The sequence below is a fragment of the Petromyzon marinus genome, chromosome 59, assembly GCF_048934315.1.
Source record: "Petromyzon marinus isolate PM22_M1 ecotype Great Lakes invasive population chromosome 59, UKy_Petmar_22M1.pri1.0, whole genome shotgun sequence".
NCBI classification, from domain to species: Eukaryota; Metazoa; Chordata; class Hyperoartia; order Petromyzontiformes; family Petromyzontidae; genus Petromyzon; species Petromyzon marinus.
In genome coordinates this window covers 82,885-102,985 of record NC_133725.1, presented here as the reverse complement: position 1 = coordinate 102,985, position 20,101 = coordinate 82,885, and the positions used below count along the sequence as shown (strand labels likewise).

The window sequence follows — 20,101 nt, the reverse complement described above, 5'->3', positions numbered from 1 at the left end:
AGTAATCGGTAGAGTAATAGGTTACTCAAGTAATCTGCAGTGCAATCGATTACTCACCTAATTGGTCGAGTAATAGATTACTTACAAAATTGGTATAATTAATTACTGTTATTTGTATAACACCGCAATCGGTTACTTAAGTCATCGGTAGAGTAATCGGATTAATCGAGTAATCGGTAGAGTGATTTGATTACTCGAGTAATCGGTAGAGTAATCGGTAGAGTAATCCAATTACTAGAGTAATCTGTAAAATAACCGCATTACTATAGTAATCTGGATAATATTTTAATTACTCGAGTAATAGGTAGAGTAATCCGATTACTTAAGCAATTGGTTGAGCAATTTGATTAAGTGAGTAATCGGGAGAGTAATCGAATTACTTTAATGATTGGGGAAGTAATCTGATTACCACAGTAATCGGTAGAGTAATCCAATTATTTGAGCAATCAGTTGAGTGATCCGATTACTCGAGTAACCTGATTAACAGAGTGATGGGATTGTCGTCAGTGGCTCAGCTGTGGCGGTGAGCGAGGAGCCGGTGACCTTTAGAAGAGGATATTGCTTGGACCGTCCCGAACGGAACAGCACACAAAGACAAAGATTCCCTGTGTAGCCTTAACAAGATTACTGGGGCAAGTGCTGTCAGTAGCGAGTAGCACCTACGAAGTCCGGCACTGTGGCACACGAGGGGGTTAGGTGGCCAGCACCACGCCTGCAGTGGCGACGTTTTATAACATCGCACCAGGTATTCATTTAAGGCTGAGTCGACCTAGGGGAGGCCCAGGACCGGTTCAGATAATCGCCACTGGTGTTGGTGCCCGTGAGCGGGAATCGATCTTGGGTCGGCTGGTTCGTGGAGCAGGGCGCTAACCGCTGTTCCACCGCTCCCCAACAGCACTCGGTGTGACACACTCGTGCAGTAACATCTCACACAGAGACACAATTAAATATTTATCCGCATCATTATCGCCGTCACAGTTGGGACCCGTCGATGCTCCATAGATAATAAAGTGATGGGGGTTTAAATGTTTTTTCCCCTAATTTTCGTTCACCACGTTAATCTCACGAATCAAGCGGGAAGTGTCACATCACACTCATAGCACGCGACAGGCGCGGGGCGCAGCCCCTGCAACTTGCGTCGCTCGCGACCGCCGCTGGCGGAGACGACCCCCCCCCTCTCCGCTCGACATCCGCTTTGGGAAAAGCCCCTGCCACGGAATACACCGTGGCCCCCCTTCTTCCGTCAGATGGGCTCGTTCGTGTTCTCAGAATGGACCAAGGACCGTATACCAAACATTGCCCCGAAGGTGGATACCACCGGCAAAAGGAAACTCCGGGAGACTCGAGACCACCTGGCAAAGGACCGGGAAGGAGGAGCTGCAATCAGCGATCGGCCTCTCTTTGGGCGAGGCTCAACATGTTGCCAAGGAGAGGACGAAGTGGAAGGAACTCATTGCGGCTTCATGTCCCATAGGGGATGAAGGGGATTAACTAACGAAGCATTTGCTCCACTCTTAGACAGTCTCGGAAGAGGTGGCAATACCCACGCTTTATCCCACCGCCATGCACGGCAGCTGGGGTGGTGGGTTTCAAAAACTTGTTGAGATGGACTCGAAGCGGATGGCAAGGCAAGCACACTGACCGTTGCACCGCCACCGTGGCTAGGAGATGTTAACTACCTCTCCTGGTTGACAGGAGGTTGCGAGTTTGAGCCCGACCCTGACGCCTGCTGTATATTTGGAGTTTGCACGTTCTCCCCGCGATCGCGTGGATTATTGTCCGGGTCCTCCGGTGTTTAACCTCCATATTTAGAATGAACATCACCACGCGTTTAGAGTATTTGGCTGCTGCGATAAATGTCCACGTGATGATGATGATGATAATCTTTGTGATAGCCATGTTCACTTCGTAAAAAGAGCGACATAGCTCAGTGGGCCCTTACACCTGGTACATTTTAAACAATTTTATAGTTTACCGCTGTGGCAGCGTCCATGTCCTCATTTCTCTCTGTCTAAATCAGTTCAAGCCTCCCGTACACCACGTGACTTCTGTACGTGCCCATCCCCCTACTCTGAACCCCTCCGCTCAACCCCAACCCCGCCCATTGTGAAAACAGACCCTGCTCCTCCGTGTGGCTCACTGCTGCTGCTCGCTCCTTCCTCCCTCCTCTCTCATTATCATCACCACTCCTCCTCTATGGTTTGACTCCTTCCCAGGCTTGTACCAGGGCAGGTTAAATGTTTAATTGTAGTAGTAATAATAATAATGCATTATCAATGGCAATCCACTGCTGGATATTCATGCCTCCCCCCCATGACTTGTCGGGCATCAGGGTTGTTTTGACCGTACTTCACCACGCTGCTCAGCACCCTTGAGGTGATGGCCGGGACAGTTTCAGGTGAGATCACTCACGACTGGTGTTTGCCGTGGACCTGGGAATCAAACCCTGCGTAGGCCGGGCTCGTAGCGCAAAGCCCTAACCGCTGCACCACCGCTCCCTGCCCGCCACCACCTCTGTGCATAATCACAATGATAGTTGCCGTGACGAACTCGCTATTGTTACGACGCCCCTATGGAAACAAAAGGATACTTGTCGGGACTCTCATCCTGCCCACCTGTCGCCATCACCTGCGGGCCTTTCCTTTTTTTGTTCGGCACGAGAGACGACGGACACGTTAATAAGTTATGACACCCCCCCAAGCCACGTGATTCCCCGCGGCAGTTTTGTCCCGGAAAAAGCGCCAGTCGGCAAATGGGCCGGACATGAACAGCCATCACCACTGCCGTTGACACCACCAACAACTGCTGCAGCAACAACAGCAGCAGCAGATACACTGAGCCTGCACAGCTGACACAGCCTGGGTTCCAATCTGGGTTCCAGGTGCACAACCGAATTAAAGTGGGTTCTCAAATAACAATGATGTTATTTGAGAACCCACTGAGGTGCCTTTCAAAACCATCACTTTACCCTACATCACAAAAAGATCTACAAAATCTTGAATAAACACAAGATCCAGGTCCGATTCAACACATTACATAAAATCCGTGATCTGGTTCCGTCTGTAAAAGATGTGATTCCGGACATACAGTACCCTGGCGTCTACAAACTAAGTTGCCTCTGTGGTAGTATTTAAATTGGAGAAACCAAATGACATGTCTCGGACCGCATTCGTGAACACAAAGCAGACCTGAAAAACGGTAGGACCAACACCTCGGCAGTGGCAGATCACTGTTATAATTCAGTAGGTTCACATAACATTGACTTCTCCAAGACAGAGGTTCTTTGCAAGCCATCTGGCTACCATGAGAGATTCGCTCATGAGGCTATCCACATATACAAACACAGAGACAATTTCAACCCAGAAGATGGATTCTGGCTTAGCAATCATTGGAAGGATTTGAGAAACCATTTCGGGTCTTAATTGAATGATCACGCTTAAGGTGGCTTTCAGACCGCATCCATTATTTTTCGTCTCCCCCCTCCTCTTTTCCGAACATAGATGGACTCGTCCATCTGAACAAACTGTCAAATCGCTATCCGTGGTGCTAACATTAAAAAACCGCCACTTTTTTCAAATTTTCTTGTTGTGGTTTTCACAACTGATGATGACTGCTTGTGTTGCAGTCGAAACGTCGTGATAATTTTATTGTTTTATATTTTTATTATTTTATTGTTTCCCTTCTACGTGACTTTACCGAAAGAACCAAGAATATGAATCCCTGCAGTCACGAAAGCTTTAAATCAAAATTATGATATAATGTTGTAATGTTTCATATATAGCATGGCCGTCTGTACAAATTGCATATCTCACAATCGCTGAAGGAGACAAGTGGAAAGGCAGCAGCAGCAGCAGCAGCCGTGCGGCAAGCCGGCGCTATCAACCATTCCCCCAAGCTCTGCAGCCCTCTGTATATATTCCATCAAGGTCCTTAAGATCTTCTGATCTCCAACTGCTCGGCATTCCCAGGGTCTAGGATGCGCTCTTTTAGTGACCGGGCGTTTTGTTAGCATGGCACCGAAAGCACGGATCGCCTTGCCACTTGCAATCAGGGCAATCAGAGTCTGTAGATTCAAGTCCGCTTTGAAACTCCATCTCTTTGCCTTGCCTCTCGAGTTCGGTCGGTTGCCCCCTGGTTCTGTTTTCGTCTCCTGCTCTTCATGCATTACACATTCCAATGGTTGTTGTTGTATATTATGTGCGGGAGGAAACCGGGGTGGCCGCAGAAAACGCACCGCGCGCGACGAGTGAATCGTCGCTCGAGAGTCTAATAGTCTATCCCACGCAGAAGGAACAGATGATTTTAGTCCGCACTGCGCTGAGCCGCCTCTCCTCCCGGCGAGCGAGGTTGCGGACGGACCACGCAGGATGCACACGCACACCCGGACGGACACATGGGCAAACATACGGGCGGGCAGACGGACGGACACACGGACAGATGTAAAGACACACCCACACGGACGGCCTAAAACTAAAATCGCAAGCAAGCGGAAGCGTGAGACGAAGGGACGGACCACATCGTTCTAATCACCTAATAGGGCCACATTGGTGCTTGCCAGCTCGCTAAACGCTATTTTTGCGAGAGAGAGAGAGTGGAGTGAGTGTGAGAGTGAAAGAGAGGGCGCAAGTGAGTGAGAGAGTGAAACAGTGAGAGAGAGAAACAGTGAGAGAGATGAAATTGTGAGAGAGCGACTGAGTCAGCCGCACCTCGCCGAGCGATGAAGCAAATTTCGGCCTCCATTGTCTCATGCTCACGTGATGCAGATCGCCTCCCCCCCAGCAATACCTCACCACAACCCCCCCACCACAACCCCCCCCATTACAACCCCCCCCCACCACCCCTCCACAATCCCCGTACCACCTCCCCACAACGCCCCCACCACCACCCCACCACCACCCCACCACAACCCCACCTACCACAACCCCCCCACCACAACCCCCCCCCCCCCCACAACGCCCCCACCACTACCCCACCACATACCAAGGATGTCCCCACGTGTAGCCCGCTGCTGTAGGTCTCTGTGCAAGTCTGTGTGTCTCTGTGTAAGTCTGTGGGTCTTTGTGTGAGTCTGTGGGTCTCTGTGTAAGTCTGTAGGTCTCTGTGCAAGTCTGTGGGTCTCTGTGTAAGTCTGTGGGTCTTTGTGTGAGTCTGTGGGTCTCTGTGTAAGTCTGTGGGTCTCTGTGTAAGTCTGTGGGTCTTTGTGTGAGTCTGTGGGTCTCTGTGTGAGTCTGTGGGTCTCTGTGCGAGTCTGTAGGTTTCTGTATAAATCCACTGCTGAACGACGGCTTCTCCCACAGCTTGTCAGTCATATGGGGGAAGGGTAGGAGTTGTTTATCACCATACTGGCATGCTAACCGATGCACCGCGGCGGAGTCCCATGTGACTGCTGAGAGCGGAACGCGCGTGCTCGGATTCATCATCGGGGCAGCCAACTATTCTGGGAAATATCTTTCATTACTTTTTCAAATCTATCCGATTTTTAAAATTTCGACGACTGCTTTCAATTGTCACCGGGGGGGCAGGGGTGCAGGGGGGTGCCAATTCCCGCCGAGGTCTTCCGGCAAAGTCCGGGACAGTTGGCAACCCTCCATCTACTGCAGATCCAGCGAGTCGCCCCTTCTCTCCGGGTGAGAGGAGACGAAATTCCGCGACCTCGGCGCCCGGCAAGGTCACTGCCGTACTGTACGTGACCCCTGACCCCTCTCTCGCGCGTGACACGGGGAGATGCTTAGCGCTACCGGACATCTGTGCCAAAACAAAGTGCTTCACGGCTCATCGGATTCCTCCAGCGCAAACAAAACTATTCAGATTCCGACAGTAGTCACAGGAGCGAGCAGACAATAATAATATTCTTCTACCTTCAATTTTTTGCAAATGTCAAATGTGTACCCGATGCCTGCGGCATGCGACGGCCAAACTCGTGCCAACGAGGATGCCCACGGGATGCTCAGATCGTGTGGCGAAGTGGCAACCCCGAGTGGCAGCTGTCCCTGCGCAGCTAAGCCGATGTACGCAGCACATGACCTAAGTTAATACTTAGGCTGCCACGACAAGATACATGTATGCTGATCACCCTACGAATAACCCAACCGGTAATGGATATCCATTGTAATTTATATGCATATATTAACCCCCCCCCAACACACAACCGGTTAGTGCTGAACTTGTAACGAATTGGCCACGTTTTGTTACGTGACAAACCCTCACTTAATTGGCTGCATCGGACAGTGTCGGTTTTAACGGCACATTTATATTTACGCGATCGAACCCAAAAAAACTCTACTGTGAATAATACATATACACATCATGATTCATAATTAGTTTCTGTTTGGGTGAGATCGACATGTGGGTATAATGTCATTATTATGTTGTTGTTGTTGGCACGAGAAGCCCTCCACCACCCAGCGGCAGAGATAATTAAAATCCAGTTGTAACACCGTGGGCGAATGTGCCGATTGATTTTAGCTCATCAGCAAAAAACCTGGAGGAGTCATGTTTAAAAACGACGTTTCGCTGAACTGAATACGACACCACCATCAGCTCTTTAACAAAGGTTCAGCTCTCCTTGCGTGCATGCACGTACTACGTTGAACTTCTTTCGCTCCGTACATAGCCAATTGTGCTCATCGGAGATGCAGTGTTGAGGGGGCGACCACAACGTAGGGGGCAACCAAAACACAGGAGGCGACCAAAACACAGGAGGCGACTACAACGTAGGGGACGACCACAACGTAGGGGACGACCACAACGCAGGATCCACCTTGACCCAATTAAAAATCTAACACATTTACAACAAGGACTCCATGTCATCTCCAGTAGGATTACCAACCCCAACACAGACCCCCACCTCAACACGGATCCCACCACAACACCCAGGTTACCGGGACAATGCCATCAGGTCGCCGCCCCAACACAGACCCCCACCACAACACGGATACCCACAACAACAGCCAGGGAACACCGCCGGGTTGTTAGTTTTTTTCCTTCTTTCCCTGGCCCCAACGCATCCCCTACCCGGTAACGACGACCACGAAGTCCATCACGTTCCATCCGTTGCGCAGGTAAGAGCCCTTGTGCAGCAGGAAGCCCAGCGCCAGGATCTTGATGCCCGCCTCGAAGCAGAAGATGGCGATGAAGTATGGCTCTGTCTCCTCCTGCAGACGCCGTGGGAGATGGAGAGAAGGGGAAGGGGGAAGGAGAGACAGAGCAAGAGAAAGCCAGTCACCATTGTTGTCATCATCATAGCCATCGCCATCATCATCATTGTCACTGTGCTAATTGCACCTCCGATTAGCACGGTTGGCTACGTACGGTGGGAAAGAAGTTCCACATACGTACATACATACTGCCCACAGACTAACACTACCCATAGACTCAACACTACCCATAGACTCAACACTACCCATAGACTCAACACTACCCATAGACTCAACACTTCCCATAGACTCAACACTACCCATAGACTCAACACTGCCCATAGACTCAACACTACCCATAGACTCAACACTACCCATAGACTCAACACTGCCCACAGACTAACACTACCCATAGACTCAACACTACCCATAGACTCAACACTACCCATAGACTCAACACTTCCCATAGACTCAACACTACCCATAGACTCAACACTGCCCATAGACTCAACACTGCCCGCAGACTCAAAACTACCCATAGACTCAACACTGCCCATAGACTCAACACTACCCATAGACTCAACACTACCGATAGACTCAACACTACCAATAGACTCAACACTACCCATAGACTCAACACTACCCACAGACTCAACACTGCCCATAGACTCAACACTACCCACAGACTCAACACTACCCACAGACTCAACACTGCCCATAGACTCAACACTGCCCATAGACTCAACACTGTCCATAGACTCAACACTGCCCATAGACTCAACACTGCCCATAGACTCAACACTGTCCATAGACTCAACACTGCCCATAGACTAAACACTGCACCTCCGATTAGCACGGTTGGCTACCTGCGATGCGAAAGAAAATCAACTTACACACATACATACGAAGAGAGCGAGAGAGTCAAAGTCACATCACCATCGTTGCCATTATATTTGCCATCATCATCGCCACCCTCATCAACGTGATCCTCAAGGGTGGTAGCATCTCAGTCTAAAACTAAATTACTTTTATTTTACTAGATGTAAGGCCCCACTGAGCTACGTAGCTCTCTTTCGGAAGTGACCTGGCCAACTTGTGTTTTAATGATAACATCGAGCAACTGCTGTCACAGTCCCTGGTACAAAATGCACACCAACTACCGCCCCCCTTCGCCCCCCACAGACCTTCAGGCCACACGAGCACCCCCATACGAAAGATGCCGTGCCACAAGCTTATGCACGACCACTGCCAAGCCGCACCCTTGCCCCCTCCCCACTCAGTTGCCAGAATATTGCTCCCTGAGACAGAAGCTCCCTGGCCAGAAGCTCCCTGGGACAGAAGCTCCCTGGACAGGAGCTCCCTGACTCCCTGGACAGGAGCTCCCTGGACAGGAGCTCCCTGGACAGGAGCTCCCTGGACAGGAGCTCCCTGGACAGGAGCTCCCTGACTCCCTGGACAGGAGCGCCCTGGGCAGGAGCTCCCTGACTCCCTGGGCAGGAGGTTCCTGACTCCCTGGGCAGGAGCTCGCTTCTTATTCTTCTTCACTCTACTCTGTGGATATGGAAACCACCTCCCTGATGTCGGTAAAATCACCAATTATGGTCTTCAGGCCTTCGAATGCCCAGCACACGCACACAAGGGGTATCTCCTAACGTCGCCACACGCCTTGTAGAGTCTTTGAGCTGCAGTGAACCCAATGATTATGCTGATCAGATGTACTAATGTCCGATATGGCTGCTGTTCACAATTGCACCCAATACAAAATAAAACTGTTGTACCTGTGAGCTGATCTAGATGCAGACAGAGATGCGAGGGGAGGGATTCAGAGTGGGGTGGCCACGCAGACACCACGTGGCTTACGGGAGGCTCGATCCGATTCAGATAGTCTCCAGAGTCAGTGTTATTGAAAAATAATGTATTTACAACGTATTCATTAAGGCAGTGGTTCATCATAATCTGGGGTGCACGCACCTGCTGGGGGTACGAGATGACCTTTCCAGGGGGTGCGAGACATGGCCAGATTTTTTTATAAGGTAAATAATCGAAAACACCAATGAAGCACGGGCACTTTAAGTTACAGCTTACTTTGTTTCATCAAACCCTGTGTATTTATTAACATTATAAAGTTTTTAACGAATGAGAACCAAAGGAGTGTACGCCTGCAGTAAAGGTCAACAATTGCATTAAAGGGTATATTTTTGTTAAATTCATGATTTGTACTGAAATTATTTATTAGCTAATTAGTACAATTTGTACTCGCTATTTTATTAATTTAACTCATCATTTTTTCAAAGACGCAAATCGATTATACTAGTTGGCCTGTTGCCCCGTCTGTAGCACGAAACCTCCGATGCTGCTGCTTGTGTTGCTTTAACTCAACAGCAGGGAAGTTGAACCTCTTTAGGCCGCACCACTTCCTCTTTAGGCCCCACCACTTCCTGTTTAGGTCCCACCACCTTACTCCTTAGACCGCACCCTTTCCCGGTTAGGCCCCACCACTTCCGAACCACTGCGCCCACCCCCCGTGACACAAGGCTGGGTTGGTTTGGGCAGCGTTGTGACAGTTGGGCTATGGGGATGGGTAGGATCAGCGGCGGAGGGGGGAGGTCAGTGGGGGGGGGGGGGGGGTGGTAGGGATTCGTGGTAGCACTTTGCGGCGACAGCCAGAATCACCTCTGACAGTTACGAGAGACAAGCAGTCGCCAATCTCTTGCCGCGCGTGTTGCAACGCTGACGATTGCGTAACAGCCGTGCTCACACGGACGGACGAACGGGTGGACGAACGGGCAGACAGGAGGGCAACGAACAAAAAAAAGACGCACAGAAATCTCGCGGTTTCTGGTGGTGGCTGTTAAATGGAACGTGCCGGCGGCTGCGTGTGGATTTTTTTGTTCATTTTTTTTGGGTGGCCAGCGGGCGGGGGGGGGGTGGTGGCGGGGTGCGGGATGCGGGGGGGAAGGATCTATGAGTGACAGAACCGCGCGGAGGAGAGGCAAAGAGCGCAGCGGCAGTGAAAACGGCCTCCACACGAATCATGCAAATTTTCAATTGCCGAGGCCGAGTCGCCGCTCACGCTCGCTCCGAGATCGCGGGGTCCGGAGCGGTGGAGCGAGAACGGCGCGCAGCCCCGTTCCAGCGTTGACGACGCGAGCGCGCGCATGTGTATTCACGTGTGTGTGTGTGTGCGTGCCTGTGTGTACGTGTCCGCGTGTGTGTGCTTGTGTCCGCGTGAGTGTTCGTGTGTGTCCGCGTGTGCATGTGTGTGTGTCGGTGTGTGTTCATGTGCGTGTCCGTGTGTGTACGTTTGTGTCGCTGCGCTACGTACCCGGCGACCAAAGTTCGATTCCCGCCCACAGCCAACACCGGTGACGATTATGTGAACCGGTCCTGGGCCTCCCTCAGGTCGACTCCGCCTCAAATGAGTACCGGGCGCGATGTGTAAACGTCGCCAGACAAAGGCGGCCAGGTGTGGCGCTGGCCAACCACCACTTCACGCGCCGTGCCAGCCTTCATAGGTGCTGCTCGCTTAACAGCCCTTGCTTCTAACAATCGGTTACAGGCTACAACAGGGGACCTTTGTCTTCCCGTGTCCACACATGCACGGTTTGCGGTGTGCCTACGTGTGGGCCCACGCGATGTCCCTTACCAGCTTCTTGGACAGTGGCGTCTTGTCCTCGTCGGGAAGATGCTGCTCCAGCGCCAGCACTATGCAGTTGGCGATGATCGTCGTCAGGATCATCCATTCGAACGGCGTGATCCCCGGAACGACGGACGAGTCAAGGGCAGAGAATGAGAGGACATATCCACCAACCAACCGCCCACCGCCCCGCTGCACACGATACCATCGTTGCCATCCGTTCAGAGATGGAGTTTGCGTTTTGGGATCTAAACTAAACTTTTATTTTTATTTTACCAGCTGTAAGGCCCACTGAGCTACCTATCTCTTTTTCAAAAGCGACCTGGCCACAAATGAAGGCTCAACATGGAAATTCATAGCAGCAATATACTCTGAATGCACGTTGATAAAAAATGCGGAAGGAAAAATCGGAGGACCCAGAGAGAACATGCAAAACTCTAAATATACAGGTGTCAGGGTTGGGATCGAATCCATGACCTCCTGAATACCAGGCAAGGTAGTTAACACCCTCTTGTTGGTTGAGGGTGTCTGGCTGGCAGGGTCGGTGACAGACAGATAGTGCATCATCCAGACAGACAATCTGAGACTTAGACAGAGACTAGAAGGCAGAAGAATATTTAAATCGACGGGCATATATTTATCTGTAGAACCATTTCGTCAGTATAAAGATATTGAATTATGGTTTTTAAAAAATAGGCTTTACCCTTTCTGGCATTAATACAGGACGTGCTAAGATGTTCAAATTCCAAATAGACACCTCATTCATGGCTTTGTCTCACCGGCGCTAGACGCTAAAGGCCGCCTCAAGGCGAACAGTACAAGGACAATGCAAACACCAACGCATTAATATCTCGGGCTAGATAAACACGCAAACAGAGAGACAAACAGATGTACAAACCCGTACACATCAGGCAGGCAGACAGACCAGCAGGGAGACAGACAAACACGCACACAGACACGCACACAGACACGCACACAGACACGCACTCAAGACAGGCAGCCAGATATTTACACAAACCGACCAACAGGAAAATATTCGGACTCGCGTACAAACAGTTACTCTGACAGACACACAAACAGATAGACAGGCAAAAAGACTGCCATATATTTGCATAGACCTACTTACAAACAAAGACAAAGATCTCCATACAGCCTAAACAGACTGTTGAGGCAGGTGCTGTTCGCGAGTATCACTTACGAAGGCCGGCACGGCTACACCAAGTACTCCATTTAAGGCTGAGCCGACCTAGTGAGAACCCTAGGACCGGTTCATATAATCGTCACTGCTGTGAGCGGGAATCTATCTCGGGTCGCCGTAGCTCAGCGCGCTAACCGCCACGCCACCGCTCCTCCCGACAGGTACTTCCACAGACCACCAGACAGACAAACACGTGCTCAGACACAGACAGACAAACACGTGCTCAGACACAGACAGACAGACAGACAATTACTTGCTCAGACACAGACAGACAGACGGGCAAATACGTGCTCAGACATAAACAGATAGACAAACACGTGCTCTGACCCAGACAGATGAACGGACATAGACAGGATGCTGATACCCAGCAATTAAATTCGGACACACGACGCCCAATAGCCACTTCCCTCGTGGGGTCAAGAGGTCACCGATCGATCACCGTGGGGCAGGCGGGGGGTAGGTTGAAGGCGGTAGAGCAGAGTGTGGAGTCTACCTGTTCTGTCTGTACGGGATTGAGCGTTCGCTGCCACTTTTATTGGTTCTGAGCGGGAATCAAACTCGGGTTGCCGGAGTTCGAGGTGCAGCGCTCTAATCACTTGCACGCCTTCAACAACCACGTAATCACGCAGATGTCTTCACTCGCACGCACAGACCTTTATAAACTAAATGTAATTCGCACCCTTGTCTCATCCGGGTAATTATCACCGTTAATTTGACACTTAATTATTTTGTAAGCACTCAAAAACAGATGCGTTAATGTAAATGCTCTTATCAGAGTGGAAAGGCAACTTTTGGCGTTATCCTTAAAGTATTACTTTGCTGATGACACAATGAATGTCGAACACAGTGTTTGCATTTACACATTTGGGTAATTCACCAGCATTGATTGAAGCCAAGCCTGGCTCTGCTGATGAGAAACTGAATGTCGAAACCAGTCCTGACTTATACACATTTGGGCAGTTCACCAGCATTGATTCAAGCCAAGCCTAGCTCTGGACTTAAAGCTTTCGTGACTGCAGGAATTCATATTCGTTGGGTCTTTCGGTAAAGTCACGTAGATAGGTTAAAAGAAAAAACAAAAAATAACAAAATTCTACCACGTTTCGATCGCAACGCACGCGATCAAAACGTCGTAGGTTTCTTTATGAAGCCTGGCTCTGCTGATGAGACACTGAATGTCGAAAGACCTATACACATTTGGGCAGTTCACCAGCATTGATACAAGCAAGTCTTGGCCTATATAGGGACTCCTCTAGTTATGAATATTTGACTTACGAAATTTCAGAGATACGACCAAACTTGTCCAGACCGAGAGTCATAAATTCAACCTCCGCGCAATAGATGCTGGTGGTGGCATCTACATCTACAGAGCGTGAAGAATAATTGGCATTAACATCTGCAGGAGATTATACAACTTTTAAATCCATTTCCCGTGTTTAGTGTAAATGCCGTACAACATGTTTGGAATTGACGGGAGTAAAGTTGGACTTACGAACAAATCGACTTACGAACAGATCTCTGGAACCTAACTCATTCGTAAGTAGAGGAGTCCCTGTACACATTTGGGGAGTTCACCAGCGTTGATTCAAGCCAGGCCTACGCTCTGCTGATGAGATATTTAATGTCGAAACAATAATAATAAAAGCCCCTCCACGGCCGCTGATAGCACGAGTAAGGATATGGCCACTCGGTGATGCGCTTGGCGAGTTTCCTGAATGGGTTGTCTTCTCCCAGAATGAAGAGTGATCGGTTGGGATCGAGGCACCCTCTCCTCGCCGGCATCGGATTGTAGAGGGCCATAGAGCGGGCCCTCTGCGCCATTGTCTGCTTGTAGGCCCTCTGCCCAGGCCCACCCGGCCCTCCTGCTCCTCCTCCACCACCTCCGCCACCTCCTCCTCGGGTGCCAGCGCCACCACCGCCGGCGCCACCACCCATCCCGCCCATCCCACCACCACCAGCAGCCGGACCTGACCCCACCATTGTTTGCTGCTGCTGGATGCCGGCCCCGCCGCGGTTGGCCAAGTCGGAGGAGAGCGGTGATGCCTCGTCACCTAGCCGGGACATCCTGCGTGGTACAAACAGAGAAGGTGATCGTGGTGGTGATAGTGACAGGTGGGGCATCGGCCAGTCATCTCAGTCAGTCAACCCATTGCACCACCTTGGTCTGCCCAGTGACCTGCTGCCAGCGGGCGTTCGACAAATCACGTGGCCTTAAAGTGCACCTAGCCTGGCACAAGCGACGTGGTGACGTCAACGCCACTCAGTGGCGAATGGCGGTTGTTGTTGATAGTGATAACAGTGGTGATGGTGAGTCAGTGGATGCGTGTTCGAAACGTGACAAATTAAAACTGATATGTCCAATTCTCACAAAGTGGAATGCAGTTAAGGTTTAAGCGAAATCTGATTTAATATTTTGGGCATTTTTACTTGTATCATTCCTTCATTCACAAATGTACTCAGCTACGAGTTTATATCCTCGCATCCGTTCATTCATCCGGGTAGTTTCATTAAAAATTCTCACTTGGAAAGCCACGGTGAGTGGATTTGTGTTATCCATGTTCCGGGGCTGGCATTTACCCCCCTCCCCTCGGCCCCCCACAACCTCACTACCCCCCTCCCCCCACACTAAACTATAAGGAACAGAATGCAGATGAGCGATAACAATATCAGGGAAAGAGCGCGAGAGAGAGGGGGGGGCTCACTGTGAAGAGAGATGGACGGGGGGAGAGATGAGAGAGGGATGGAGGGAGAGGGGGGAGGGAGAGGGGGAGGGAGAAGTGGAGAGGGGGAGGGAGACGGGAGAGAGACAGATCGATGGGAGAGGACAGCATGAGAGTGTGAAGAGAGAGAGGAAGGGAGAGGGGGAAAGAAGGGGTAGAGCGAGGGGAGATAGAGATGGAGAAGGGAGGGGGAGAGAGGAGGGAGAAAGAGGGCCCGAGGGGGAGAGGAAGGCGAGGGAAGAGAGATGGAGCGAGGCTACAGAGAAAACAGGAGGAAGAAGGAGAGAGATGGGGGAGATGGTCGGGAGAGATTCTGTGAGAGATATAGCGGGGTGGAGAGTGGGAAGGGGGAGAGAGACTTGAGAGAGGAAAGCGAGGAGAGACGATAATGGATGGAGGGAGGGAGAGAGTGGAACGTGGATGAGGTTGATGAAGGCCATGGAGAACGGGAGACAGAGGGAGAGAGAGCACAGAGAAGGCACGCTCCGTGCTGATGAGGTGATGGCAGAGTTCACCACGATGTGAGACGAGGTGGAGGAGGTGTCAGGAGAGCAGAGCAGAGAGAGACACGGGAAAGAAGGGAGAGAGATGAAGGGAGAGGGGTCGGAATCAGGGATGGAGAGAAGACAGGGAGAGTAGGAAAGAGAGAAGGGGGAGAGGGTGGGGGATAGAGATGGCCAGAAGGTGGAGGAAGGGGAGTGGGAGAGACAAGAGAGAGATGAGGGGAGGATGTGTGGACGCGTGAGAAGGAATCAGATGATAGTGGGGGGGGGGGGGGGGGGGGGGTACAGGGAGAGAGAGACAGGAGAGAGAGGGAGAAGTAGGAGATATGGAGAAGGTAAGAGGAAAAGAGAGGGAGAGGTAGGGAGAGAGGTAGGGAGAGAGGGAGAGAGACAAGATATAGGGAGAAGGGAGAGGGGGAGAGAGAGGGGGGCAGAGAGGGGGGCAGAGAGGGGGCGAGGTGTGAACGTGCGAGTTCCCGTGGGGGTAACAAAGACGGCTCCTCTTCTTGCTGCGCTGACAACGCCGCTTCTGCTGCTGCAGCTTCATCAGCAGAATCAGCAACAGCCACATTCACCATTGTCATAATCATCATCAACACATTCACCATGGTCATCATGGTCATAATCATCATCAGCACATTCACCATTATCACAATCATCATCAGCACATTCACCATGGTCATCATCATTATCAGCACACATATCATCGCTATCGTTATCATCAGCAGCAGTGATACAGTTTATAACCATCATAACCATCATCACCATCTATAAACTATTTTTGTTTATTTTACCAGGTAAGGCCCCACTGGGCTAAATAGCTGTGGGGCCTGACCTGTGGCTTATCATCACGTGGAAATTTATAGCAGCCAAATTCTCTAAATGCGTTTTTCTACATGTGGAGGGAAAACCCGGAGGACTCGGAGAAAAATCCAAACGACCACGCCCAGCCGCCTTTGTATCCCCAGTGCTGATGTGTTACTACTCCACACACATCTGGTCAGTTCACCAGCGTTGATTCAAGCCCGGCCTGGCTCTGCTGACGAGACGGTGAATGTCGAAACAAGCTACTTATTTAAGGCTGAGTCTACCTAGGGGATGGCTCCCGAACCGGTTCGGGATAACCGTCACTCGGTGTTGGTCGTGAGCGTGAATCGAACGGGGGTCTCCCCGGGTTGGTAGCACAGCGCTCGCTAAACCGCGCCAGACTACCCGAGCTCGACTCGGCCGGTGAATCAACGTCAGCAATGGAGAGACAAAGGCGGCCGGGCGTGTCGTTGTCCACACCATCGCCTCGCGTGCCATGCCGGCCTTCATCGGCGCTGCTCGCTAACGGCACTTGCCCCAACGGGTGTGTCAAGGCTACACGGGGCATCTGTGTGCTTGTTGTCTGCGCGTGGGAGCGGTGGCGCAGTGGGTTAGCGCACTGAGCCCGGAGACACCCCAGTTGGATTCCCAGCCACGGCCAACCGTGGGGGAGCGAAGAGATAATCGAACCGGTCCTTGGGCCACCCTCCCTTCGCCGACCCACGTTGACCGGCGTGGTGAAGTATGGCCAAGCAACCGTGACGGCTGACACTCCATATTGTCTTGGAAGAGATGGGCGCTACCCACGCTTTGCCCCACCGATCGGGTACCTCTGCAGTCGATGACTCCGCTGTGAAGGAGTCGATAGTGGGAGTCAAATTCATGCGAAAAGCTCGAATTTACGCGGGGGGAACAAAGACAAAGATACCCCGTGTAGCCTTAACACACTGTTGGGGCAAGTGCTGTTAGCGAGCGCCTATAAAGGTCGGAACGGCACGCGAGGGGACGATGTGGACAAGCGGCGCGCCCGGCCGCCTTTGTCTCTCCATTGCTGATGTTTACACACAGCACCAGGTCATCACATTTAAGGCTGAGTCGACCGAGGGGAAGGCCCAGAACCCAATGTTCGCAGGGCAGCGCGTTAACCGCTGCGCCACCGCTCCCCATACATAACCGTACACACACACGTGTGAACACGTACACATCCTCGTGAACACGTACACGCGTACGTATGTACACACACACACATGTGTACACAGACACATACATGTCTACAAAGGCAAAGATCCCCCGTATAGCCTTAACAGACCGTAGGGGCAAGTGCTGTTAGCGAGCACCTATCTACACACATGTACACACATACCCTCGTGAAACACGTACACGCGTGCGTATGTACACACACGCGTGTACACACATACATGTGTGTGTGTGTACACACGTATAGACACACACACACGTGTACACACACAAACCTCTGCCTGCCGCCTTGAATATCCGGAAGCGTGCCCAGACCGCTACCTTCTCTTTACCCACGTCCGGAGCAGAGCCATCGTGCTGCTGATGCTGCTGCTGCTGTTTATGATAATGAGCTAATGCCCGCTGAGTCTCAGCTGACCACAGTCAAATAATAAAATTATATTTCACACTGACGACACTGCTGATGATGACGCTGGTGGTCCACTGTGCTGCCGCTGCTGCTAGTGGAGATGCTGCTATTGTTACTGCTGATGATGATGAATGCTGTCGCTCCTGCTGCTGATGATGACGCTCTTGCTGCTGATGATCATGCTGCTGGTGAAGCTGCTGCTGCTACTGATGATGACGCTCTTGCTGATGATGATGATGCTGGTGAAGCTGCTGCTGATGATGATGCTGCTGCTGGTGAAGCTGCTGATGATGACGCTCTTGCTGCTGATGATGATGCTGCTGGTGAAGCTGCTGCTGCTACTGATGATGACGCTCTTGCTGATGATGATGCTGCTGGTGAAGCTGCTGCTGATGATGATGCTGCTGCTGGTGAAGCTGCTGCTGATGATGACGCTCTTGCTGCTGATGCTGATGCTGCTGGTGAAGCTGCTGCTGATGACGCTCCTGCTGCTGCTGATAATGCTGAGTGAAGCTGCTACTAATGATGATGATGCTGGTGGAGATGTCGCTGTTGGTGAAGCTGCTGCTGCTGATGACGCTCCTGCTGCTGATGATGGCGGAGACGTGACTACTGCTGATGATGATGTCGTTGCTGCTGCTGCTGATGGTTACGCACCGTCGCTCATTACGTTACACCCGCGTCCCTCAAGCCGCGTCGAAATTGTACCTTCTACCCGTGCACACGCAGGCGTGTACACACACATACACGTGTATGTACACACACATACACGTGTATGTATACACACATACACGTGTATGTATACACACACACACGTGTATGTATACACACGTGTAGGTACGCGGTCAGCTGCAGCAGCTATCGGCAATGCGGGACTGAGAGAGAGGGAGAGAGGGGGGGAGGGATAGAGGGAGAGGGGGAGAGAGACAAAGGGGGGGGGGGTGCGGGGGGGAGGTGATGGAGGGAGGTGGGGGTTGGAGGAAGACAAAATAAATATTTAAATGTGTCTCATTCAAGAGGCAGAGGGAGAGCGACTGAGAGAGAGGAAGGGAGAGAGAAGGGGGAGATGGATGGGAGAGCTAAGGGGTATGTAGGACAGTGGGTGTAACCCAAATTTCATCCCTCCATCTCTCCCCGTGCCCCCCACCCCATATCCCTCTTCCCCCGTGTCCCTCTCCCCCCATGTCCCTCTCCGCCTGTGTCCCCCCTCTCTCTCTCCATGTCCACCTCTCTCTCCCCGTGTCCCTCTCCCCCCATGTCCCTTTCCCCCCGTGCCCCCCTCTCTCTCCCCATGTCCCTCTCTCTCTCCCCGTGTCCCTCTCCCCCCATGTCCCTTTCCCCCCGTGCCCCCCTCTCTCTCTCCCCATGTCCCTCTCTCTCTCTCTCCCCGTGTCCCCCTCTCTCTCTCTCTCCACATGTCCCTCTCCCCCCAATCCCCTCTCTCTCTCTCCCCGTGTCCCTCTCTTTTTTACGATCAGAGGAAACAAGAAGATGTTCGGTGCAGTCGGCACTTTTCTTCGTTCATCATTTCGTTTTTTTATTGCTTTGCTTTATGTACCGCCCCCCCCTTTTAAATGAAAGACCCAACAAAATATTTCTCGCTCTGCTCTCCCCACCCCTTCCCTCTCTCTCTACCCCCCTCTATGCCCCCCCCTCTCTCTCTACCCCTCTCTTCCCACTCCATGTCGCTCTCTCTCGCTTTTTTTAAACTACGACAAGTGGTGCATCTGCACGCAGCCCTCCTCACAGTCAAACGGCCTCCGACGGGTAGCTCATATCTGCATGCAGAGCTCTCCGTTTTCTGCCACCGAGCACACGGCCTCCTCCAGCGCCCACTGCTCCTTGAAGGCCGGCACGGCGTGGATCAGCCGCGCGTGGCGGAACTCCGGCCACACCCTGGCTCCAACCAGAGCGCGGAAGATGCCCAGGCTGCTGGCCGGACGTTTCCCCTCCAGGGCCACCTTCCTCGCCCTGTATATGGCGAGCTTGGCGTAGCCGAGGAGCACGTTGACCAGCCCCTAAATATGTTGGGGTCCGTCGCCCTTCGGGTATTCAAAGATGAGGACCGTCGGGGAGAAGTGGAGGCTGAACCTTAGGAGGATGTTTCTCAGGACCTAGAACAGCGAGTCCAGGCTCTTGCACTCCACGTATTGGTGCGCCACCGTCTCCACTTTACCACAGAACCGGCACTCCGGGGATGTGTCGGTGAAGCGCGCCAGGGAGGCGTTGGTGATGACGGTGCCGTGGGCGATGCTCCAGCTGAGGTCGCCGATACAGTTATACGTCGGGCTGGAGTAGAGTTGCCTCCAGCGAGGCCACTCCGGAGAGATGCAGGGCAGGGCTTTCCTCCAGGCATGGTCCTTGTGGCTCCTCAGGGTGTCCTGTTGGTGAAACCGGACCATGTAGGAGTAGAGCACCTTCCTCTTTACATTTGCGAAGGCCACCTCCGGTAGGTCTTCCAGCCAGCATAGATTGTGATCCGCCTTCGTTTGTC

At 51.9% G+C, this 20,101-nt stretch overlaps 1 protein-coding gene across 2 annotated transcripts in view; it reads right to left on the bottom strand.

The window, feature by feature from the left end:
- LOC116955429 (voltage-dependent P/Q-type calcium channel subunit alpha-1A) overlaps window positions 1-20,101 on the bottom strand; it is a 164,574-nt gene that overhangs the window by 122,003 nt on the left and 22,470 nt on the right. Inside the window, exons 1-4 of one of the 2 annotated variants that reach the window (XM_076052956.1) lie at window positions 17,474-18,504; window positions 13,654-14,036; window positions 10,783-10,889; window positions 7,015-7,154 (exon numbers count right to left, since the gene is read on the bottom strand). In XM_076052956.1, coding sequence (XP_075909071.1) covers window positions 7,015-7,154; window positions 10,783-10,889; window positions 13,654-14,035 — 629 coding nt within the window. In that variant the 5' untranslated portion in view covers window position 14,036; window positions 17,474-18,504. Of the gene's footprint in view, window positions 1-7,014; window positions 7,155-10,782; window positions 10,890-13,653; window positions 14,037-17,473; window positions 18,505-20,101 lie in introns of those variants that run through there. The other variant, XM_076052955.1, reaches the window with a different exon arrangement.